We start from the raw sequence: 26,885 nt of genomic DNA on the forward strand, positions 1-26,885 counted from the left end.
TAATTTGAATTAACTGAAATGAATTCATTAGAAAAGGTACCAGTTGAACAGTCTCTGCTTGTCTTATAATTAAATCACAGCGTTCTTTACACAAAACTTGCTGTTGATTTACAGCTAATCACGAGTAACGTATGGGGCCTGTAAAATGAAGTGTTACCAGACATGTTTGCCACATCAAGTGGGCCAATTCAGTGTCAGTAAAAATACCAGCATATGCAGCTTTTTCTTTATTTCATAAACATTTTATGACAGGAGAAATAAATACATCCTCATTTAGCATGAGCCCCTGTTCTTCTGACAGAGTATTACATGAGATTTTCCATTTTAATACATTTTAGACTCAAAAACATAAACAGACCTTACAAATGTTACAAAATGTCAAAAAGGAGCAGCAACAATCTGAACCGCTAACATAACACAGGCTTACAACGTTACAAGATTAGAAAAACACGAACCACTGACCACAATCCACTCTCCTCTGTGGTCCGATGAAAGCTTCCTAGGCCTTAGTGATGTAGCCCTCCTTGATTAGGAAATCATAGATTTTACGCGTCTTGTTGACGTCGATCTTGATGAGCGCACGGGCCTGTGCCAGCCGAAGCCCACCCTGTCGTCTGCACTCGTTCAGCAAGGCCTGCTTGTATTCCAGGTAGGCCCCCGGCACCAGACGCACAACCTGGCATAACTACAAGCACAAAACAAATACAAGCAGTGAGAGACATTGCAAAACATATACAATGTCTTATTTAAGGCTTCAGTATGCTGGAAAGAAAATGCTCGTCAATCTAACAGTGTCTTGGTGGAATAGAGGGAGTTTGAGAGCACCGACTTTTATAACTTTCTGAATCAGACTGGCTGTGTGCAGAAATTGGCCAGGTGTGAGGAAGCGTCAATGACGGTCCGTCCACCATGTTGGTCCAGACCGAAATCTAAATAACTACTGTTGTAAAGACAGTATGTACTCATATTAGTCCAATACTTTGGTTCATGACCAACAAACTGCTAATGTAAGCATGCTAACACACTCGATTACGATGGTTAACATGGTGAACATCATACCTGCAACACATCAGCATGTTAGCATTGTGAGCGTGTTAGTTTTCTGATGTAACACTTAGCTCTTTATGCAGCCTCACAGAGCTGCTAGCATGGCTGTGGATGGGCAGAAATGTTCCTTGCAAAACTAACTATGACCTCTCTAGACGTCTCCATCTATTAATCCCTTAAATGCGTCTGGGATAAGATTCTTGCCTCGCGTACGGTTGTGGCCGTTCTGTACAATTAAAAGCCGTTTTGCTTTTAGAAGTATTTGGGCGACACATAAGACAACCTACTTCATTTGAAGCATACTGAAGCCTTTCTGTTATCTGGTCGTACCTCTTTCTCCCGCTCGTTGAGTTTCTCTGTCCCCGGCAACCCAGTCAGATTAAGAGGAGGGGCGCTCCGCCTACCTGTTGCTGTGGAGCACAAATTCAACAACAGTCAAACAGACATTCGCAGCACCCCAGTGTTGGTCTGCACTACAAATAACATAACAGCAGGCTGACAACATGCAGTTAATTCCTCTGCTCGGAGGCGAAAGGGGAACAAATATTTACGATGAGAAAATTGTGTAAATATAGCCGCATGGGAGCGTGCTTCCCATTTGTGCTCTAGAGGTTAAGGAAAGGCCGCTAGTTCAAAAAGGGAAAAGCAGAAAGATAAATATGCATGTAGGCGCCTATTTCTCGAGTGTATTCATGGAGGAGCGTCTGCATTAATGCGACTGTGCCTGGGGCCGTGCAAAGGCAACAGAGAGGAGGGAGTACAGACGGAAAGGTGGAGAGAAGCTGCATACCCGACACTGTGATTGTTGTGACAGCTGGAGTGATGCCAGCATCTCTGTAATCACAAAGTCAAGTGTTAGCATCTCTTATTTATACACACACACACGTCCCACTTACACACAGCTCTTCTGGGCTTTGTTCACTATTCTCTACACTCACTTGGATCCTCATCCAAAAAACATGAATCATCGCATACAAGATTTTTTTTTTCATGGTGGAATAATTAGAGGAACTTGGATACCACCCAAAGAGCAACGATCATTAAAAAGACTAAAAATACCGAAGAGACGGAGGTTTAAGTAGGCTGCACAGCGGCATAAACGTCTGCTCCATTAGTCTCAGAACAGCTGTGTGCGAGTGCGATGACGGAGGTCGGCGTCTCCGAGGAGTGTGACTTCAGCAGCACTTCTACTGCACGCTGGATAACAAGCAGAAAGTCTCACATCGCAGCCTGTTTGCTGAGCCACTGCTGGCAGGCTCTGCCGTCCTGGATGTACTGCAGCACGTCACACAACATGGTCCGCTTCCGCCGCTCCTCCTCCCGCATTCGCTTCGACCGCTCGTACACCTTGGCACCTGAGAGTTGGTTACACAGAGAGGTCAGCAGAGACCGCAATGGGTTCTGGGGGAGGGGGAGGGGGGGACTAATACTCGGGCAGTTTCCAGGTGAGACGACTCTGTTTTTAATGATTTAGTAAGGTTTCATTTACTGAAATTATTCATGATGTAAAAAGGGAATATTCATGACTTTTAATAATTCTGTGCAGCTGATATAGCAGCTCAATAAAATATTCAGTTCCTTGGTGTGCCATGCATCAACACACTAGCCAAACATTAGAAGTCCCCAAAATGATTCAAAGAGTCGCTGCAAATGAAACAATTTGAAGCCAAACTCCAAATAAAGACTTTTGCTCAAATCTGAATATAAATACATTTTCCCTGCTTACGCATGAAACTTTGAAAAATGAAGTTTTGTTGAACAGAGGAATGAAAAAAAGGTCAAACTAAACTCACTGCAGAAAGATTTGATCCCGGCCTTTCTGTACTCCTGCAGCCTGCGGATCTCTCTCCTCAGCTCAAACTCCACTGAGAGGAAAAAAAAAAGAGATGAAGGCAAATATGAACATATACGCTGACGAAGAGAACTACGTGAACTCACTCTCTCACAACCACAGCTTGAGTCTCAACACTTCAATGAATCAGCATCTTTGCATCACTCTGTTTTCAAGAGTTCATACAAATTCCAATCGATCAATATTCAAACATGTACAGGCTGCATGTTGTTGACCAATAACTATACGTCATTGGATAGTGAGTCTCGACTTTTAGCATATGTAGGGTTAAACAGCTTAATAGTCTGTCCAACAACTTTACTGTTTGGGTTCACTCTCACTGCTCTCATAGCTTCGTTGTTGTTCGAAGAAGGATGCAAAAAAAGCTCAGGCTGGTGAACAAAGTGGAGCATTTAGCAGCTAAAAACACATTTATCTCCCTCAGGAGTCGGTAGAGACCAGGGAACATTGGACTTTCATTTATCAGGTAGAAACAAAGCCTCAACTTGTTCTTGCAGCCCCCCCATTTGGTCAAAGAAAAGAAAATGATTGCAGTTTTACTTCGTATATAAAAACACCAAAAATGGGAAAAGAATAATGTAGCGTTGTGCAATGCTAAGCCAATCAGCTGCTGGCTGAAGCTTAATATTTAATGGACAGATATACGAGTCAATCTTTCATCTGACTCTCCACCAGAAAACAAACAGGCCTGTATCCCAAAATGGCAAACTTTTACTTTTAGGACAAAAACAGAATAAATGAGTTAAGAAACATTTCTTAGATGGCAATCTTCACCATCATCAAAACTCCAAATGAAAGAAATTTGGAGAATCTACAGCATTGAAGCTGTTCTGGTCATAGTGGAACAACATCTCACTGAGACACTTCATGTTGGTTTCCCCTTTAAGTTGTCACCCGTTTGTACATAAAACCATACTGGGAATCTAATAAAAAGGGGCACTTTAGAAAGGACTGGTTATATGAACTAGCCCATCCGTGTGTACTCGGACAGATACTAACGTGCATGGCTCTCAATGAATTTGTCGTGTTCAACCGGTCCAACCACTCTGGCAAAGCGTCTCATGACGTCATTCAGCTCCTGCACCTCCTTTGGGTAACATCGCTCCAGCACTGAGGGAGAGAGAGGGAGGGAGGGAGGAGAGAAGTGAGCGGGAAGAAGATACAAACAAATAGAACAAGAAATATGAAAGAAATTAGATACTTTTACACATCAATGGCTGATGTGATGTTTTTGTGCATTTGAGGAAGAAGTGCAGTAATTTAGATTATTTCTATTTGCCACAAACTGCACTGTTTACTTCATCACCAGCTCTGATTCAACACTGGATTCATATGCATGTAAATAATATATAACTAGTATCTATTATCAAAGTCCTTCTGTGGCTGCACTGCATACTGATCTTTACAGAACAGATTGTACGGATCTGTACATTGTGTTTTCCTCCTGGTATCATAGCACACGATGCTCTGTACAAATATATCAAACAGAACTCCACTTCCTCTGTAAACTCCGTTGTACATATTGTTGTTGCAGTTTTTAAAGCCAACGGCTATGGATTATCTGCTCGCTTTAGCTGTCAGTCAGCGCATCAGACTGCATGGCCGGGTTATGACGCACCAGACGGCACAACGCGGGACAGACTCACTCTCATGCAATCCTCGCTCACCTTTTAACAAGACTCAGTCTTCAGCCATGCTGGCGGCTCTGAGACGCTGTGATTAGGCAGAGGTGGTGCTTTGAGCTGAATGCCAACATGCTAACATGCTGATGCTAAGCAGCCAAGCAGGCTCAACCCCTGCTCATTAGCATGTGAGCAGATCATCTTTATACCCATGTTGTTTCTATTGAACACTTTTAATTCTAACCTTAAGTTCCTGATTTTATTTTTACATTTCTTTACTTTGCTGTACTGAAACCTGCATCAACGTCAGAGCCAAATGTTTTAAATTCAGTTTTGTTTTAGATTTTCTCTCTTTTTACGAATTCAGAGCCTGATTTAAGAGCACAAGAAGAACATGTATTAAACTATCAGATCACGCAACCTAGCTGCATTAAAAATAAACTCGTAAGCATTTAACTCAACACTCATGCACACACACACACTCTCTGAAGAGCTGGTTGTGTGCGTCTCAAAGCATCGCCCGTGTTGCTGAGTAACAGACAAGTGTCAGAGCCAGATAGGAAAGCTGTTGTGTGGGTGTGAGAGGAGTGGTTGTGTGTGTGTGTAAGTCAAGCTCCTTCATCGGGCTCCTGCATGCAAGTGCTAATGAGCAGCTGGCATCTCAGGCGAAAAACATGAAGTCATGTTTTAAACAAAACAGTGAACACACAGACACCAAAACCGGACTTCTGTGTGGCTGCACACAAACAAAACAACACACACCTGAATGAATGAATGTAACGAGTCCACACAGGACGTCAGACAGACTGCTGCCCTGAAAACAACAACGGTGGTCAATGTGCCTCCAGCACTTACTGAGACATGATACTGTGAGCCTCCCGGGGCTCCCATACTGCCTTCATTATTGCATTTGACGCACACACACACACACTTTGACAGTCTCCATGACAACCAGTCTGCAGCTCTGCAGCTACTCTGAGTTCCCCTTTTGTCTTGAAAGACCGGGGAGATAAGGGAATGGAGGGAGGAAACGAGGGAGGAGGGCTAACTGGAGGCATAAATAAAACATGAGGGGAGAACTCTTCAACTCCCAAACCAGACAATTTCACAGAGCAACAGGTGGAGATGTAACGATGGGCTGTGTGGATCCTCGCTGTCTGACCCCCCCCAAAAAAACCCAAAGAATTACATTACTGAGCTCACAGCTAAAATCCAACGTTTGACAAGTGGATCAATAAAAGAAGAGCCCTGCATTTCATTCATTATGGCAGCAGCGCTCACCACACAGGGATGGATTCTTAGTGAAGCAATCACGCCGAGGCACACTGGCAAACGTCGGTCATAAATACGAACTCCATCAGTTGCCACACGTGAGCTCCCCCGAGGGGCCACGGAGGTTAACGGTGGTTATTACGCTGCAGTTGTGTCGCACGCATCCATAGAAACCCTAAGGAGCGATTTGGCTGCTAGATATCAGACTACCGTCACAGACGAGTTTCACAAGAGGACTTACTCTGGAATTTCCGCAGGTTGATCAGTCCGTGGTCTCTGATGACCCTGTGGGAAATCAAGATGTAGCTTTATTATTATGCAAGTTCATATTTTTATTGCTGTGTCTCTGCAACATTAAGCCCGGCATTTACCCATATGCAGCTATCTCGGCTGGTGTAGTGTATAAAGTCATCATGGCATTAAAAACCCCATAAATACACCCGCCTTGTGCACAGCAGCTACGGTGAAATGTGTTCAATAAGAGGGAACTAGGAAACACATGCCATTCCACCGTGCTTGGGGAGCACAAACTCATTACAGTCGATTTAGTGATGGATCCATGACAGCAAGGGTTGACTGTGGATGGCCCCAAGAATGGCAGCTAATGGGCTGAAGGTGGAGGAGATTCTGACCAACACCGTCAAATGCAAATTCTTTATTTCACAGAAAACTAACAAGGCAACTGGGGCTGCAACTACCCTTTACTTTCATCCCTCCTCTTCAAAATGATTTGGTTTGACCAACTGTTCGAAACCTATGCTAATCAAGTACACTCAGTTGCCACTTTATTAGGTACACCTGGCAACACCTTTTCCAGTCTAACAACAGTCTTTGGATAATAATCCTCCTACCCTCTTGAAGGTTAGAATGTTCACTCAACTAAACCGTGTGATCGTTTTGAAGCAGGTAGTTTGTGGTACCGTTGAGCTGAATCGTGTTTTACTGGCAGGTGTTTCTATTATTTAGTCTACCCTTATTGGTATAAGTGTGATGGACATTTTAGTTGACAATCAACACGGTTGATTATTTTTCTTTTGATCCACTAAGTGTTTCAGCTCTGAAGACAAATGTACATTAGAGCAAAGGTGTCATATGAAGCCACTAAAGGTGTTTTTAGAGACATCACTGTTTTTCTGAAATACACAACATACACATTCTGTGGGCTTTTAATAAACATTTTCCAAACGTTACAGCTGTGAAGGTGCCGTCTTTACCTGCCAAAAGCTGGGCAAAATGTCAGTTTGGCATGCAGAGCATTCACTGGTATGAACAGCAGTAAACCTTAACAGGAGGGTAGAGTGTGGTAGACTCTTTTGACACGTATTACATCTTTTGCCATGCTATGCTTTTTGCCATCATCATGAACACCTGTGACATGAGACCTTTCTGCTTGCACCTGAATGACTCGCTGTAGCTTGTAATGAGAGCCTGAAAAAAAACAGCTTAAATATGCAATTAGGATCACTCTGCTGAACAATTCCAGTCTCTCAGGACTCGTGTCTGTTAAAGTGCTTATAACAAAATAATAATACAGTTCAGAAATGATAAATATATTAGCATTTGAATTTGAATTCATTAATATTAAGAAGGTACAGATACCAGTTTTTAATTTCGTATGAAATGCATTCATTCAACCCGAAAGCATAAAAATAATCTGCAGGGAATGAGGCTTCAAAAGGTCAATGTCGAAGCCTAAAGTGCCATCTAGTGACAGACAGCAGTCATTACATGACGCCAAACACATCAATACTGATTATTCATCATTTAATGGAGAAACAAAATGACCTACTTTTTCCTTCGCTGTCTCTCTCTTAGTCTTGAATGATAAATATCAACAACTGAAAGCTTGAGTGCTGAAATAGAATCACACACACACATGAGTTGTAGTTCACACCATCTTCAATTTCCAAAATGAAAAACAATTGAATAAAAAAAAAAAACTCTATTTAGATTCCACACACCACGTAGGATGTCAGAATCATCATCCACAAAGTCGATGTCTTTCAAATCCCATTCTGCGTAGTTGTCAAACTCCTAGCAGGACAGAGAAAAACCATTTTCATAATCAGAAGGTTTGAATTTCACAGTCGGACGATCAACGATCCCAGGTATAGGTGCTCATATTCAAAAACAATTTGTGAGTGAAAGCAAATGCAAAAAAACAACAGGAGGATGAGTCACTGTTTCAATATCTTTTAGTAATGAGCCATCTAGTGGCCATTTCTTTTCTTTATTCATGTTGACAGGCTGTGTTAGCACACATAGATGATGAAGTACAGGACGCATGTGTCCCCTCACCTCCATGAAGTCTGCTCTGGCAGGCATGTATCCAGCCATATCCCGAGACAGCACAGAGTCAAATGTAGGCCGCGGAGGATCATCGGTGGCTGGAAAATACAATAACATTTCAGCATTTCCTCCGTGGTGTGTATGAAAACAAGAAGTCAGCCTTTTGAATACGTATAGCAATCATAAGAAATATGAGAGATGTGAAGAGTTCCTCTCCCTGCTGCGTGAACATGACAGTGAAATGTTTGTCGAGTTCTCAAATGTTGGGACAGATGGAAACCTTGAGACCTCTAGAAACTGTGACAAGTTCCTGACTCAGCAACTCCTTCTGTCCAACAAGTCAGTATCAGGCTTGAAGTTTCATCTCTTGGCTGCTCTGAAGGCCCATAATCAATGCTGCTATCATTTTCAAAACCTAATCCGAATATAGTTTAATATTAAAAGGCATACAGGGCTAATGGCTGGGAGGAGGCAACACGTAATTGAACCGACCAATATGAAATGTCTTATTCTTGCTGTAACATTAGTGAAGACGACAGCAAAGGAGGCAGATAATGTGGGATACTGACGTTTGAAAGGAATCGCGCCCTCTGCAAAGCGCGAGTCTTTTGTTTTCCGGAGGCTGAGCAAGGTGGAGGAGAATAGCGGGTTGTGGATGAAATTCTTCATATAGTGGCTCTCGCATTCCTCTTTGGTTTTAGTGCGCATCTGATACGCCACATCCTGCCTGCAGGAGACAAATAGAAAGTGTTAGTGTGCAACAATAGCTCAAATAAAAAGGTGTATGACTAAATCCGCCAGGTTGTAAATATTCTATACATATCACGCAGTGCAGTACAATGTGGACGAAATGTATTTCAGTCATCAAAATAATAACTGGAAAGGCCTTTCACTCAAGGTTTCACGCTCTACAGACCAACTTCAAGATGAAAAGTATTGAAGCATTATCATTAGTTAGTTTTCAGCCAGGAGCAGTGAACTAACTAGATTTAGACAATTCACATGTTGGCCTACAAGCCAAACATTTTATATTCCATGTTAGCAAACAGCTGTAGTTGCGAATTTCCCCGTTGTGGGACTAACAAAGGATTATCTTACGTCACGTGATGTCAAACATATTTCACATTACATCAAACAAGTAATAATATAAAGTACAAGTCTTAAAAGTCAGTCACAGTCGCTCTACAAATTTGAGTTGAATAAAATGAAAAATTGGGGGGAAATACGAGGGAGGAACGTAATATCCAGACAAACATGGACTGTTAGGTAAAGATGTCTTTTTAGCCTCAACAAGCCGTGATCTTGGTATCAACACTTTGATGATCGACCAAGAAACTGACTTAAGAGCTACAAGTGACAAAGCACTCACCAGTTTCCAAAGCCACAGTCCATGACCGCTTCCAGCAGGGACATCTCCTCCTGTGCCGTCCACCCAGGCTCCAGCACAGGGAAGTCTGATGTCTGCATTGGGAGTAAAGAGAGAGGGTAAACAGTAAGTGTGTGGCGAGGGGCTGAATGTGCCAAACATTTGTATTTACTCTACTCACCATGATTTCATATTTGTGATCACTCTCATGCTTCTTGTATTCAAATCCTTTGGTGAAACACTGAAATAAAAAAAATAAATAAAAAGCATTTCATTTCAGTTCGTGAATAAACAAGAGCAGTAATAACATGTGGGTACATTTGGGTACTCACCTGGAGGCAGAGTAAGAAAGGTGAGGGTCCACATTCTGCACACTTGATGTAAGGCTCAGTCAGATGAGAGGAGCAACCTCTGCATGGTGGTTTATCAAAAGGATCATCTGAAACCAACATGATGAGCATTTAAACACCGACTAACAAGACAAACATGAGCTACGATGCTAAACTGATCACTTACAAACTACACAAGGCTGTTGTTACAGTGGTCTTTCAGAGCGAACTAAAATTGAAGCCAGCAAATGCTAATCCTCGGCTGTAAACAAACCGCTGCATCAAACGGTAACGTTAGCCTTAATGCTAACTATGCTAACGCTGCTTGTAAAGCTTAACTAGTTAGGTTTAACTATCTCCGCTTCGTAGCTATCGTTTCTGAAAGTTATCCGACAGTAAACCACACGATGTGTTGTTTTAGCGACAACATATGTTCAAAGACTGACAAATGCGCCGACATGCAAATACAGCTATCGCTATATGTGCTAACGCTAGCACAGCAGTGCTAGCTGCAGTGGAGCTGATGCCGTTATCCACAGATACCTCGGGAGAGGAGCGACATGTTCAGAGAAAAGCTGCAGCAGTTACACTCAGCTGTAGTAATAACACCGATACTTACTTCCGAAAGATGCCAGGCGGTCCATAAGACAACAGTTTTAATGAAATGAATACCACAATGATGTTTTTCTTCTTGTTCTTTAGGGTTAAAGGTAGCTCAGTGTTGCATTACTGCCATCTTCTGGAGGATGTGAAGTGTGCCCTAATCATAATTTAGTCATTACCTCCCTTTATCCCCTGATCCCAGTGCAGTTATTATCATTTATCATAATAAATCAAGTTTCTTTATTGTAATTTTGTCGTATCAAACATTGTCGTATTGTCATATTCACAGTGAAGCAGTTATTGGCAATACAATTCTTAGTTCTCAGGCTCCCTCCAACAATGCTCATACAAATACATAGCAATAACACACGGAGGAATCAAATGTAATCTAAAACCTAAAATAGTGAATGAGTTAAATAAGATATCGCAATCTTTTTTATATATATTATAATATGTGGTGGACAGGTGTACAGTACTTATAAAATAAATAAACTCCAATGCAAACAGGTTGTGCAGTTATGTAGTAAATGTATTTGCGTAAGGAGAACCAAAGATAAATGCACCTGACTTAATACTGAACATTGTTTGGTTTGATTAGTCCAACCTAATACAAAGCCATTAGAATGGCGTACAACTCAACAACATACACAGAGATTTTAAGTTTGTTTGTATATTTCAACTCTGATTATTAGTTATCGGATCTTATCTGTTAAAACCTGCACACAGTCTTTATATTTACATTGCTTATAACTATAAAACCTATTTACTACGTCTGCACTTTTATTTCTGGCTTTAATTAAAAAAAACATATATATGTATATATATATATATATTATCTGAATAATCATGATAAAAAAACGAAATGTTTCAACTGTCTCTAAATTATTTTCTTACGGCTTAAAAAATATATTCTCATTCATTTTCTTTTGAAGGAAGAACATCACTATTATTAGAACATTTTCATTGAATTGTGTGAAGTTTATTATTGCCATCTTAATTCAAGGAATAAAGGGACGGTGGCCTTTCTCCATTCTACCACAAGGTGTTGATCTTGCACCGTTTTTGTTAAGAAAACAATACACGCCTTGAAGGTCTCTCTTTGTCTTTCTCTGACCGCAGACAACCACCTGAGCTTTGTACAGGCCAACGTATGTTAAGTTGAATAATGGACAGACAGATTTTCTTCCCTCCTGAAATCCACCCTAGTACAGAATGACTTGCCCTGAAAACAGCTCATGCTAATGCAGTAAATATCTATGATTCCTGATATTTCCCAGTGCCTTCATGTGCTTTGGCCCTCTGAATCAAATACAACTCATGGTACTCAAGGGCACCCATGGTGACTGCACATCAGGGGACCTGGCAAAACAAATATATCAAAGCCTTGATACATAAAACTCTGCTGGCCTCAAAACCACTCAAAATAAGTAAGAAAGTATGTTTTTATTTGTATGATTTGAATGAAATTAATGAAATGATCTTTTGATTCAGTAGAGATGCGACAATTGCAACTAGCTGGAAGGTATGACAAAGTAATGGTAATGTTAAACTAGGCCTATCACTTTACAACCAAAGGTGCAACTTATTCAACTTAGGGGGGGCTTCAATTATAACTGATGCCAAAAAATGTGTAACATACTCTTTATCTTTTGCAAATAATGTTAGTAAGAGCTGAAAAACAGGGGGCAGAGTGTGGCTACTAAACCGCAGATGCTCTCGTTTCCTCTTTTTACCCTGAGCCATGTCTGTGAGGACGATCTACAGTGACAAGTGCGTTCATATGCAGCGTACCCTGCGTCCCGTCTCCTGACCCTCTAGGGTTTCCTTAGACCTCTGGGGACAGTCTCAGTCATCATGCCCTGAGCAACACAGATTCATGAGTAACGACTGTGCACAATAAAGGGACGGTTGTACTTTCCCTCTCGGTGGAATTTCCGTCTAACTGCCAGAACGCAGTTTGTTTTAACAATCCTGTGAGAGCGTTATGATTTATTTATCTTGAAAAGAGGAACTTCTCTTTTTTTGTGTGACAGTTTCACCCTGAACGACCCTCACTGATGCTCACAACAACTGCATTTAAACACAAAAACGTTAGGAACACCCAAACACTACACCCATTTGAGATTTCTGAACATCTCAATCCAAAATAGTGGGCGTCAACATGCTGCTATAACACTCTGCTCTCCTGAGAAGACAAGAAGATTTTTTTCCCCCTGACTGCAGGGAGTTGCTCCCATTCAGCCACAAGAGCATTAGTGAAGTCCAAAGCTGATGTTGGGCGATAAGGCCTGGCTCTGCTTTCAATGATCCAGTTCATCCTGAAGGTGTTGGATAGGTGTTGAGTCAGACCAGTAAAGTTATTCCACACAAAACTCCATTAAGAAAAGCATTTCCTGGCTTTGTCATGTTGAAACAAGAACTCTAACAAACTGTTAGAAGCATACTGTTGTCTAAAATATCAGTGTGTTCTGCAGCATTAAGATTTCGCTGCAGCACTGACAGTACTGTAGCCTCCATATGAATTTAATAAAACAAAATTCTCACCGCCAGCCAATTTGAAATGCCAAGGTCAGCATATGTGGGAGCATACTGTTTAAAATCACATCTTGGCAGTGAATACGGGCAGAATCCATTATCAACATGACCAACAAAGAAAATAATGTCAGCCGCACAGAGTGACATGTGTGCTCCCTTACGACGGCCCCTGCTGCAGCATCACTGCCTGTGGGCAGACAACCTGCTGTCTCTCCAGCCACATGCCACCCCCCCGCCTACCCGCAGTGCTTCTCTCTCCTATGCCTTCACGGCCCTGAAAGGCCAGGCAAACCCCCAGCCTGCAGGCCTCACACTGCTAATGTGGATCAAAGACTGAGAGCCCTGGGGTTTCCCTGCTATAGACGTGTGCCAGATTATACACCGGCCAAACAAACTCACACCCCCACCCCATTACATCCTTAAAAACTCCCCCAGTCTCGGCCCACTCTTTTGCCTCTTACCAAAGCACTTCCCAGCTGCTGTGATTTGAATATGAGGGCCCCTGTGAAGAAAAGAGGGCATCTGGCACACGCCTTAAAGGCTAAGAAAAAGTGTTAAACTGCTCCTGTCATGGAAATGATCTAAAACAAGATTAAGCCTCTTTAAAAAAGCAAAGAGGTAAAATGGACACAAGCCCTTAAATAAGTTCGGACAAAAGGCAACATGGTGAGACACCTGGATAACGTCGATACAATGGAGGTTGCTTGGAGTGGTCGTACACGTTGAGAGCATTGCTTTGTAAATTAGATTCGTGGGTAAATTTCAGCACTGAAAATTACATTTCTTTAGTTATAAATTAAGAACATGTGAGTGATAATTTGGGTCATCACTCTCTAAAGGATGCTTTCAGAGTTATTAGACTACCTGCTCCCATCTCGGCACTACTGCTCATTAACTTTTAATAGTAGTTATTCTACATAATTTCCTGATATGTCCCTCCTACACTGCTGCAGATATGTTAGATGATAGCCCTGCAATGCCTTACATAAGGGCATTTTGACAGTAAGGTGTGAAGTTTACAGACTATGCAGTAACCCTCCATTTATAAAGGGGCTCTCCACCTCCCACTTGGTGTGCCTAAAGTGGCTAAAAACAAGCAGACATGTAATTAAACCCAAATGAACATGATATAACACAATATGCTATTGAGTTCCATTATTTCTTTAATAAGAGGTATGTACCCTGGTTTACTTCAGGATATTAAATTGAACCCATGGCTTTTTATGACCTTTGGTAAGCCTTGTTTCCTCTCATTTGTCTCACGACAAAAAATGGCATGAAGTTACATTTTATTATCGCAGGGTTTACAATCAGTTGAGATTCTGCTGTTAACCATAAACTAATCGATACTGTGTGAGAAGATTTTTTTATGATACCAAACCAAACGTGAGTCACACAGGGAAGTTAACATACTATCAGATCCTTGCGTGGTGCAAAGTGACTCAGGGCAGAGCTATGTGTCTTTAATCAGAGAGATCATGCGTTGAGGAAATGATAAGTTTCACATTTTTGGCATTATGTGGCGCAGCTGTTGATCTTCATTTTCCTGTTGTACACGTTTGCTTTCATCCAGGTTTTGTATTAAGTGGAGAGTTTTTAGTTGGGTTCAAATGATTCTTGACACGCAACACTCGGCACTGCTGATTTATAAGCCGTGAGGTGTTGAAGAAATGAAGATGACTCTGCATTAAGTGTTATATAAATGTCAATAACTATCTACAATGACTTCCCTTCATATCCGCAAAGGACTCAAGCAGTGTTAGCTGTGAATAAATTTATGAAAACAGATGCCTCCCACACAAATGTGTCATTAGTTTATTTTTGCTGAACGAGAGATTCCCACTACATATGTTCCTCCTCCCCGTGAGCACGGTGGACATCCTCTCCCCACGGCCAAGGTAACACCGAGGAATCAGCACAGCGAGAGTTCAGGGAGGTCAACAAGTGGGTGTGGACTCCAAGTATTTCCCACGCGGCGTACCTCGACACACAGGCCTCAGCACAGCAAACTGCAAATCCACAAAGAAGTCTACTTGGAAGTTTTATCCAAAGGGCAACGGCGGTGGAGGAGCCATCAGGTTAATTCAAACACTCTGGAGAGCAGGACAACAGTGGTGGAGGAAGTACTCAGATCATCAAGTTAATAAAATACATCACTGCAAGTAAAAAAAAGTCCTGCATTCAAAATCCCCCTCAAGAGGCAGTAGCTAAATGTACTTTAAGTGTCAAAAGTACAACATTCCCCTTAAATGTTGAGTGAAAGTACCACCACAGCAGGAAAAATATAGACATAGTGGGAAATATCGAGACTATGTACCCCACTGAGACCCAGCTGTGGATGGAAAAAGAGCTCCCCATGTGAACCGCACCGTGTTTCCTATGTACCTCTTACGGCAGAGCGGCTCTACCACAACACTGTCAGAACACATCAGCTGCTGGAGCCTTGACAGCTTCCACACTCGGGCTCTCCCAGCTCTGGAGAGACACCACAGGCCTGTTGCTTTAGTCCTGCTCCTAGCAGCCCGTTCAGCCTGCCTGGGTCCCAGCACATTGCAGAGGGCTCCCTAACACAATATGCCCCTCGGCTTGATCTGGGGGAAGAATGGCGATGTGCATTATGCATTATCTATGGTGGGGTTTGGGAGAATGGACAGAAACAACAGTGAGGGTTCACACAGGACAATGTAAAAAGTTTTTTTTTTTATAAAAGGCTGATCTATTCTAGCTGGAGCATAAATTGCCTTGAGCTCTAGAGCGTCTATGAGAAGAACAATATCCTCAGAGCGTGACGGGATGACCTCATTGTAAACTAAAGAGAGCGTCCAGTTAATCTATAATGTCTTCTTTCTACAGGGTGGCTAAAAATGTGTCACGTTGTCACCATATTCTCCTCTCACAGAGGTATGCAGCCTGTCAGTAGAGTGAAAGTATTCTTGGTTTTCACCTGCTCTTTTACAAGTGAATGTGTGCAAGTGAGCAATGAATGGCCGTCAGGGTCAGAGCAGGAATGCAATGACAACAGCATGAGAGAGACAGAGAGATTAGACGCATGCATGTTGGTTAGACATCACCAGCCTCCCACACAGCCACCAATTCAGGGTTAGGGCCTGTCTGCTTTACACTACAGCAGAAACGTGTATATATATAAACTCTGCCTGGGTGTCCACTGTGGGTTTTCTGTGGGACCAGATCACTGGAGGGGGTTAACCAGCTGTTGGGTGGGGGATTTTGATGTTTTTTTTGCCAATTCAACAGTTCACAAGAGTACAAAGTGCTATTAACAGTCTGATTGTTGTCAATGGACCCAGTGTAACGACACCAAACAGCAGAGGGACACATATGACATGCTGTTGCCAACTTGCAGTCATCACAGCCCAGAGACGGGAAAAAGGGGGAAATTTACAAGTACATCACAGTGGGCCAGTTAGTGAGAAGGTGTGATATGTCAGCCAAGACCAGGCAAGTGACTTCAATCTAAAAGGGATGTTTTGGAAATAAACTAATTATGAGTTTTGTGCTGATTATTAGAGAAAACATGCCAAAACGTCAGCTGTTTTGTGTGCTTTTTTAGCGCTTCAAATAATGGTGATCTTTTTCTGGTATTGATTTAGTCTAAGGTAAAAGAATAGTAAAAATGCCTGTCACAAGTTCACAGGGATTTTCAAGTTTTTTTTAAATTTGAAAAACATGAACAAATCTGAAAGAAAACTAGAACTGGAAACACAGAATGCCTGGGATTTGGCCTTAACGTCCTGTTTTCCACATTTAAGTGGCTCTAAAGTTGGAAAAATTATGTTAATCCACACTGTCTGGCAGACACGTGTATTTTCCTTTGCATGTTGCAACTCTACATTGAAGCTATATGATGTTACAGAGTAGATATTTAAAACCAAGAACCAATGTTTTTTATTACTAAACTATTTCACAAAATGGAAACATTCCAGATGTCTTGTGCATCATTTTATACACATTTCTTCAAAATGCAGTGCAATGTATTTTGGTATCTTTGGAAAGTTTGGGATATCCAGAAGAATTTTAAATAAATGTCTGTGTAATTAGAGTGGTTATAATCAATATGTTTTCATAATAATATGGTAACATGGCATCAAATATGTGGGGAATGTGTGAGAAAGGAGTCACTTGTAGAGATGAACCTACAGAGAATTATCACCTGAATCTGCAGCTCCTCCCGAGCTTTACAGAGCTTTACAGCAAGTTTCAGCTCATTGTTTAACTGTTCGGTTGCAACTTCACTGTTTTAGTTCACACTGGGTTCTCATTGTTTTTGGCCGCAGCAGGCAGCTGTTTCCAGCAAAAAAAGCTTTAAAACCCACTGTACACTATACCCGCTCAGCACCAATCGGCAGACAGAAACTGACACCGACAAGCCTGTGAACATATTGAGCATTTAGCAGCTAAAGAGCCAGATATTTCCCTAAGGAGTTGATGGAGACCAAAAACAGAAGTAAAAGACTTACAATCATCAGGTGGAAACATAAACTTGACTACAAATGAATAATAATGTTGCTCTGTGTCGTATCTTGCAGCGTGAAAATGCTTACAACACAGTGAAGCTGACAGGCTGATTTTACTTTCAGTATCGTCTTAATATCTTAATTGATCAAAGGCGTGGCGATGTTTGAGAAACATCCTGAAACGATGGCAGACAAATAAGAAAGTTAATTTACACCCCAACTATTGAAAACATCAGCCGATATAATCCAGTATCACAACACAATGTGTTTGGGAGAGACTCCACAGTCTCACAACTGTTTGAAAAAGTTGAATGAATACAGAGCCATTGTTTGCAAGCTTGGGAACTGGGCTCCCGCGGGACAAGACATGACTGAAAACAGGGACTGGGATCAGGGCATTAGGGTTTAAACTGGCATGTGGTTCTCATTGCTGCAGCAGAGTGAGTGATCGTTGTGTACTGGTGCTTTAACTGGCCTCGGCCTTGCACATGAGCCAATCAAAACCACATGTTCCAGTGCGATTGTGTCGGTGGGTGCGTAAAGATGGAGCTCTGGCTGAAGAGCTGCCCCTGGCTCACACAGCAGAGCACTCGTTGCACGTTAAAAACATTTTTTCCCCCACTCTATTGGCTGATGGAGTGGAGGCTAACATCCACATGGAGTGTATTTTCACTGACTAAGGGGTTTGGGAGCTGATTTATAGTACAGGACTGTTGATGAAATGAATCTAGAGGAGAGGGGTTTTGTTTTTCTAAAAGCCCGACTTGAGTTGACAGTCCAACAGCAATTAGGGAAGAATGGAAGTTATTAAAAGTAAAAGTACGGTCCAAGCTTTGAGGAGAGATCACTGTTTTAAGGAACCACTTTGCTTTTAAGGAAGATGACTTCCTTATTTGAGGTCAATTGTTTAAAGAATGGTACTGCAGTGTCATTTGTGGTAACACAGTGCATCTGGTTTACAACTTTTTGCTTTGCATAGATCTTTTATGTGCTCGTTGTTTGCTGATTTTTTTAAATGCAAACTTTGTTGTACATCATAGCAAAACAATGTACTGATTACTGCTTACAAAATTCCCTAAATAAAAAGACAAAGATTTATAAGGTTACATGTTTGTAAAGGGATTATTCTTTCTGTTGCTTTCAGGTGATTGACAGGAAGCTCAGCGTAACACAATGTGCGCACTGACATGAAGACATAAAGCCCGGGTGCACAGAAACTGACAAAATTAGATTAAGCCTTCATGTCTACTGTGATGGATTGTCTACTGTATGGCCATTCTGGTGACGGAAACCAGGTAAAACAAATCCTGATATATCCAGGTTTTACTGACCGTGTACTCACACAAACAGGAATTATTAAAACAAAAGGAACAACCTAGATCAGATTCCCAACCTCCTTTGTCAACCTGATACCCCCTTATCCATATCAGATGAACTCAAGTAACCCCTCATCGACTCCACATGTTTTAGTGTGTTCATTTGAGATTGAATTTATCAAAGTAGATTGTTGTAGTAATTGTTCTACATTAAAGTGTCAATGTAAATTTAGGTCAGTTTTGTTTTTATACCACCACCTGGAGCGGCAGCAGCGTGGCAGATAAGCTGGACGTTTCAACCATTTATCCCTAAATTTTAGCTAATTATTTAAACTTTTTATTATTCTAGCTGTTAGCTGCTTGATCGCTTGCTAATTCATTTGTATGCACTTTCAAAGTGATCCTCAGTCATTGCAGCTGACTCAATGTGTGTGTATGTATATTTTATTTCAATCTTTATTTCTAGCTTTTCAAATTGTCTGAGCTACTCCACAACCGCTCCACATTCCCCCCTGGCAACTGCAGAAGTACCCCGTGGCGTACCCCTGGCTGGTAATCACTGACCTAGATGACTGATTCAAACTAAAACGTTATTTTTGTCTTTTGAAAGGGTTCTCAGTAATTACTACAAAACAGCAAAGAGGTTAGAGTGGTATAAAGTGTTGGGTAATGATGGTGGAGTAGTAAAATAGTGTCCGGCAGAAGCGTCCACAGTGGTGTTGCTGGTGTGGATGCTTGGCCCTGAAGTCTCCTGGCAGAAAGGCAGCCGCAGCCTCACACTGTGTTACTGCGCCTTATCTCCTGCAGCCAGGATGCTGATTACAGGGAGGCTGTACAGGCATGCACTGTGTCAGAGACAGCACGGCTGTGCATCTACCTCCACACCACCGCAGATTATGCCCAAAGTCATTATTATGCCACTCACTGTAATAGGATAGTGGACAGATTCTTGCTGCAGTATTGTTCACTGTATATTGCCTTCTTGGACAATGATGGCCACAGGTCATGTAAATAAAATTATATTTGACCACTGAAGAGCTGCCATATGTGATACCGACCCATTATTTGTTCATATAATCAGCCAAATAATTGTTGCTTTAGATCCACATTGAAAAAACAAAACAAATCAACAGATCTATCTTTATTAGTCTCAGACAACTGAAAGCATTTCAGCAGCAGTTTGTTATGTTAAGGCATTGGGATTCAAAAGGTCCAAATTGTCAGTGAGTCAGTAATTTGCACTTTGGTGTCAGCGTGTCAGTTGTGAGTGGGGCTGCTGCTTCTGAACCTCTGCAGCTGTAGCAGAAAAGTGGCAAGAAAGTAGGTCCATCTTTTGTGTCAGCTATATCAGTTTCAGGGGAATGTGACACCAGAGGCAGAGTAAGTAAAAAAGTGGTATGAATCCGACCTATGTGAACTCTCTGGCTGAGGGTAAAGAAGCACAACCATGGAGCAGCACTGCTCAAAGAGTTCATCATTGACAGAAAGCTCAAACACAGGTGTCTGCCTGTACGCTGGAGAAACAGACTTGATTTTGCAGCATGTGTCTCTCTCTCTTCCAGACAAATTGCAGTGCTAAAGTATAAATATACATAAATACAATGAATGTAGGGATGAAGAAATGTGTACAAATACAATGCATGCATGTGACATTAAACAGGATGAAAGCGCCGCTGTTATCGAGAGCCTCCAGCCACCTCCAGGCTTTCTGTTTGTCTCATCAGCAGGTTTGGCTCAGTTGTTGATCCTCTGAAACAGAGCTCACGAAGCTGCGATTTAATAACCCCGACAGTAAAAAAGACAGCACCAGCACACTATTCAGACTCCTGCTCTCTTTTCAGTCTCACAGAAGGCACATTTAATTGTATCCTGAATGAATCACGAACAATCAACTCTGTGAAATTGAGAGAAAGCTGTTTGGCACACAGATCGCATCATTTGCTGTTCAATTTAATGATGACGGTTTTGTTTGTTTAATCAGAAAACAAAAGCAGGGGTGGATGAGGAAGTGCAGGGGAGTCGCTAATTACAAGTGGATGATGATTAAACAAGCATTCAATTTCATCCCAGATGATTACAAAAGGTACTGGCTAGTTAAGTATTCTTTACGTTTTCAGTTGAATCCAGTTTGTATTCAATACAACTGAGATATTGAGGAGGTGGGAGTTTGCGGACAGTTTGACTTTTAGTCTGACAAACAATTCAACTCAGTCGAGAAAGTTTTCATTCTGAAGCGAGAATGTGTAGAAACTGTCAGTCACATAATAAGGAAGTTGCTTTAATTTGAGGACGACTGCAGCAGGATGAGAACAATGTGGCAGCACCTGTCTCTGCTGCAGTACAAGGGGGTCATGACTCCTAGACCACCAGGAACTGCAAACAGTAGTAGAAGTACTGGAGTATGTCCTCCTCTTCTGTCACTTCTTCATATTGTATTATCTTCATTTCAAGGAGGGCCACGAGAAGGACAAAAACAAGATGCAATGTTTTCTTTGCAAATATAGCTCTTTAAAAACAAAAGAAGCAAAAAAATGTAAAGTCTAATATCGAAAATAAAAAACTTCATGAAATGACCCTGTGACCACCAGAATCAACCACAGAAACTCTTTTTCCTGCATTGCAACAACTCAACAGCTTTCTAACAACTCGACCATGTGCTGAAGCGATTGAGGAACTCTTGAGCGTTTCCTGTCTCCGCTGGAACAAAACCTGAAATCCATCACTCACTTCCTGTTTGCACTCCAGCTCAGTTGACATGCTTCCTGTATAAGCCAAAGGAACTTCCCCCTCACAACACTCGCAATGCACAGAATCCCTCAACGGTCTCCTTATCTGCTCGTCACACAGTGACAGAAATGTGGGCTGGAGATTCACTGGTGGACACACACATGCACATGCCAACAATAAAGCTGCTCGTAAATCCTTTGGAAAACAAAACCATAAATGGGTAACTTGAAGCAATTCTATTTACCAGTACCATGTCTACAAATGAGTCATGATAAACTAGTCCAATTCAAGTGTTTGGCACCCTCATTCCTAAAGATTCAGTTTGATTTATTCTCTAAAACAATCCTCAAAACTGCGTCCTCTTATTGACCATCTGCCAACTCCAGATGAGAGAAGATCTGAGTTGATTAAAATGTTAAAACGCTGTATGCAACTTCAATCAGGACTGAAAAAGAAGTAACTCCTCCTCTACATTTGTGGGTAAACAAAATAAATAGTTTAGCTGTCTATTTACAGATAATTCTCCTGAAGAGATGATCAATAGAAGTAATCCAGTAAAAGATTGTAAAGAGTTTAAAGGTTTATGGGGTTAATGCATTATAATTCAGCAATTTATGTATTGTTTCGGTGTACTAACATTTTTATAGAAAACAAATAACCAATATAATTATAATTTATCATTGCTTGGTGCAATTTATTTATGTATAATGTCATAAAAGCATTACTAATTGATGAACAAACCTACGCCCTCGTGTACTATTTTCTGCTAAACTGTACACAGGACGTTTCTTTTTGTTGTGCTTGTTGTTCTTCCCCCACCATCTGAGTGCAACTCCTGTATCCAATGACACTGACATACTACCACCGCGTTGACAGAGCTCTCCCTGTTTGGGCTGCAGGGTTGTCTCTTGTTTACTTCTCCTCTTCAACCCCTAAGCAATCGTTTGCTATCATTGAGACCCTCGTGTTTTTGGGCCGTTAGGAAAGCACCGCGATCACCAGCGGCACCTCCACCACAGCAAAGTCAGTCTGGCAAACTCAAAGTGCAAGAACAAAGAGAGAAAGAAAGTGCGCCAAAAGTTAGTGCGTGGTATAAAAAGTGCTGATCTTGTGTGTTAATCGGGAGGAAGAAGTGCTGAGGCTGCTCTTAATGCCTAATGTTTCAAATCAGCCTAAGGATGAACTACAGCGGGTTATAAATACTAAAGTCGGTGAGATGATGCAACTAAAGTACTATGTGTAACTTTAAGGTTTTGAGAGTCTTGTACAGACCCAGCTCGGCCTCTACCGCTGTGGATATCAAGGTAACACTCCCTCTGGGCTTTGATGGCACAATGTTTCATTCATGAAGAGGCCACGGCTTCCGCTGATGCTGTAACGCTCAAGTTGAATATATCAGAGGAAGAAAAAGCAACTCCCCTACTCTATGACTACATGCCAAAATGTGTCCACCTCAATTATTTAACACTAGAGGTCAGTGACATAAGTGCAGAGCAAAAAAGCATTTTGAGAAAAAAAGAAAAAGGCAGCTGCAAACATGAAGGCAGTGAGGTTTTTGGGTGAAAGCTTGTCTTTGATACTTGTGCACACTTTCTGCTGTCATCCACGACCGGTGATGCTATTCAGCGAAAGCCGGCGCACTTTGCCTGAGTGCATGTGAAGTGGTGCTTCACACAGAGAGGTAATCGTGCAGCTTCAGGTCCTCATAAACCTCACAGAGAGATTACCAAAACACACGTTCAGGAAGGGACATGGTCAGTCTGGGAATCACTGGATTACCCATCAGTTAACGATCATGGCATTTGGGAAATATTAATTCTGAAAGCGGCTGTAATTGATTGTATCAAATGTGAAAACAAAGTGACAATGTGAAAAGGGTCCCTCATATAGATGCACCTGCAGAGAATTATCACCACATCAGCAGCGCCCCTCAGCTTTAGGGAGGCTTAATATTCATTCAAATCCTGCACCTGATGGGGCCATCGTGTTGTGTACATCAAGATTTAATATTATTAATGCACTTTTCAGCAACAAGTTCTCTAACTCCATTACTCTGTCTTTTAACTTCCTATCTACACCGGAAGTGGGAATGGGAATGCATGTGATCATGTTGTGCCTACATTTTAGCAAGTAGGTGACGAGTTGTATAATGTAAAACGTAAATAGCGGGAAGAACCGCTATTGTATACATACTAAGGCACTGCTATGACAGTCACGTTTACTGGTCAGAAAGTGTTGGTATTTGTTTTGTGTTTTGTGTTTATAACAATGTGATATAGTAACAGAATAAGTTGTCTAATTGTGCACGTTCAAAATGTGTGTTAATAAAATACGTCTTCATCCAGTGGAGACGTATTTTAGTGGTTGGATACACTATTACAAACAGTCCAGTTTGAAATAACAAGGTCCTATTGTTGTGCAACAAGCTAATTATTCTAAACTGTTTCATCAATATGTAAGTTATGTCAGTGTACATAGTACTAAAATAAAAATAATAATGTGGTTAAATTCTTGTTTGTGAAGACTGTAAATAAATAATGTTAATTTTCATGATGATTTTAGGATCGGAGCTCTTGAAAATAGAAACATTGAGCTGCTGCGGCAACAATCAGTGCGGTAGTGGAGTTAGCTGTAAACTAGTCAAAGATAGTTTTCTTAATCCATCCAGGCTTCAAGTTTTAAATGGGGACGCGTGTTCCCAGCTTTGACAAATAACATATCAGGCCGATCAGGGCCGCATGACGTGACTTTCTGCATTTGGGAGGAATAGTGTTGCACTGATTAAACACAGAGCAGATAGCAGAGTTTTGATGCGCTTACACGAAACTGCAGCTCCACATTTTAACCAGGATTATCGAGTGGATTTCAAAATTGCAGGTGGGGATTACGGCATTATCTCCTCAATCCCAACCCCGTTGTTCAATATTTTACCCGCAGATTACAGGCACACATGGCCCATGTGAGTCTTTCAGTTAGATTTATTTGACAGCAGAGGTCAGCTGCTACTGGATGGCCCCCAAGTAAATCTTATTCACATTTGACACATGATGTAAATCTCTTCAGAAAGAATCAATAATGTCCTGACTGAAGCAGATGAAGACGTGAGGTGTTCCCTGTTTGGGCGGGGGCTTAGAAGACATATGGCTGTTTCCCCTGATGAAAGACTTTTTCATTATGTTGTTAAACCAGCAGCACACCGGCAGCAGGGAGAAACCCCTCCCCGCAAGAATAGCCATCCAGCTGGGGTCAAAGATCAGAGCCCTCCCTGTTGGTCAGAGGAGAGGAGTGTTAACAGAGAACTGTGTCCATCTGCAAGCTGAAATCAAACCTACAGCTTAGGTTTCGACTCTTCATCCTCATCGTCACTGGTTGCTATTGTTTAAACATGGCCGCTTGATCGCAGTGTCCCCCGTTTATAAAATGTGGCCACTATGTGCCTGCAAAGAGGCAATCCAAGCATCAACTCTGTTCTTTTCTGTCTCTTTTGATGACTGTGACAGGAGATGGACTGGCTCACAGGCAGAGGAGTGAGGCACCTCTTCTACCTGTCATCTATCTGTATTTCATCCGTCACCACAAAGCTCATAACGACAGTTCATGACCTTCCAGCCTCAACTCCTTCATCCTCTGCTGTCTTGACAGGCTCAGCGGACTGAGATTTATACCCACTCAAGACCATTACGATGTTATCGCCCTAATTTCTCACCACCTTTTGACTCGTCTGATCAGTGAGTTGCTGAGCGTGTCCAGCGTCACCCATCTTCCACCACAAACTAGTTTAGAGATCGTTGCTCTAGATTCCTTGTTTGAGTTGGAGAGGGTGTCCCTGTGCCTTGTGGCTTTCAGACATGTAATATATCTGTAAGAGGAGGTCTTTACATTGTGACTCTTTCAGATAAGTGTGACAGCAATTTGAAACATTCTACAGTTCTCACGAGATATTGAAAGACAAATTATATCTGTATGACAGCAGAACCTTAGAAGACAAGTCTGAACTTTGGGTGAAGTTTTGACTATTTTAACTTATCTTTTAACTAAAGAATGTTCTTTATTTACCATTTAATTTACCTATTTAATAGTTTTTGTAGGGTCAATACATTCAGTGACCACTTTCTTTGGTACAACAGTACAATACAACAAAAATAGGAGAAAAAAGAAAGAAAACAGTTAATCACAAAACTAAAAGCTGATATAAAAAAAAGTTTAAAATAGCGGTGGATTTAGTAATAAATATACTTTAAAAAAAAATCATACAATTGTCTAAAAATCGACACAAATTACAGCAATAATCTATTTTTTTACAAACCTCTCGTGGTATCCGGCCCGTTGGTTTTATCTGCTGAGGCTTTTCCTCCATCCAGTTTGTGGTGCTCATTGATTTGAAAAAAATGGCATTAAAAAAATTTACAAGCAACATTTCTTTCCTGTGGATTATACCTTCTGGAAAGACAAGTTGCTGCTGAATTGTTATGTCAGAGGCCTATTTTAGTGCTGCAAGCTCCATAAATGAGAGTCCGTTTACTTCCATGGTGGAGGAAGAAACCTTGCAGATATCCCAAAAATCTGTGCCAATGAAAGGCTGGATACATTTAATTGAACCGATCCTTCTCTTTCCCTTTTGCAGACGAAAATACTCAGTACACATGAAGATGAGGTCATTCACATCTCAGACTAAAATAGCCATCTCTGAGTCACTCATAAGCATGTTTCAAAGGTCCCACGCCTGCCAAGTATTATCTGTGCCCTCCTTCACATGTACATCCCGTCAGTGTGACATTGTTACAGACGTATATGACTTGATAAGACAGCGCTAAATATTACCAGAGCAGAGCGTAGCTGCATCTAAAGGAACATGATGGAAACGTGAGACCTCCTGGCTGACGTGTTCTTCAGGGCAGTGGCAGCGTTACATACTGTACAGCCTCAGTGACAGAGATAACACGTCGTAATCTATTTTCAGTCGGCTTAAATGAGTCTATGCTGTTATTATATATGCAGTGTGGAGACGTGGAGGAGAGGGGTTATAGACAAAGTCATCATTTCTATCCTTTAGGTGCAACAGAATGTAAAAACCTCTCTTCAGTGTTGATCAACTGATTTCCATCTTTACTGCTGATTATTAAAGCTATATATCCTGGCTGTAAGATGCTCTTTCGACCCACTGGTTTTCCTGTTCTTTGTTTGGTCATGTGGATTCAGTCCCGCACTTTTCTCTTTAATGCAAATAAGATCAGCCCAGGTCGTGTTGTGTATTTTTAAATGATCAGGAGAATTTTAGCTTGGATTGATTTGACACTCTCTTACAAAGCTCTACAGCTGAGACTTCATGAGCAGTGGAGGCCAGAAGACTATATTCAGATCATTTTGATGGAATTGAAATGTAATATTTGAAATATTTTTTAAACTTTTAAACTTTTATGGTATTATACTCGTATCAAGTCAAACAGATTGT

The 26,885-nt window shown here is 41.4% G+C and overlaps 1 protein-coding gene across 2 annotated transcripts; it reads right to left on the reverse strand.

Annotated features, from left to right (window-relative positions):
• Window positions 1-214: 214 nt before the first annotated feature.
• On the reverse strand, window positions 215-10,525 carry tada2a (transcriptional adaptor 2A). 2 transcript variants are annotated; one of them, XM_076100323.1, is made up of 15 exons: window positions 10,397-10,525; window positions 9,781-9,887; window positions 9,630-9,689; window positions 9,452-9,543; window positions 8,652-8,809; window positions 8,092-8,180; window positions 7,755-7,827; window positions 7,583-7,646; window positions 6,035-6,078; window positions 3,899-4,009; window positions 2,841-2,912; window positions 2,270-2,402; window positions 1,838-1,881; window positions 1,378-1,457; window positions 215-685 (listed from the first exon to the last, which is right to left on the reverse strand). In XM_076100323.1, exons 1-15 carry the CDS (start codon window positions 10,419-10,421, stop codon window positions 500-502), a joined length of 1,338 nt encoding a protein of 445 aa, XP_075956438.1. In that variant the 5' UTR covers window positions 10,422-10,525; the 3' UTR covers window positions 215-499. The 2 variants fall into 2 exon arrangements, 1 of the variants encoding a protein (XP_075956438.1); XR_012956195.1 differs by lacking the exon at window positions 1,838-1,881 and having other exon boundaries at window positions 617-685.
• Window positions 10,526-26,885: the final 16,360 nt, after the last annotated feature.

The sequence above is a fragment of the Anarhichas minor genome, unplaced genomic scaffold (assembly GCF_050575085.1).
Source record: "Anarhichas minor isolate MPS153535 unplaced genomic scaffold, ASM5057508v1 ptg000026l, whole genome shotgun sequence".
Classification (NCBI taxonomy): domain Eukaryota; kingdom Metazoa; phylum Chordata; class Actinopteri; order Perciformes; family Anarhichadidae; genus Anarhichas; species Anarhichas minor.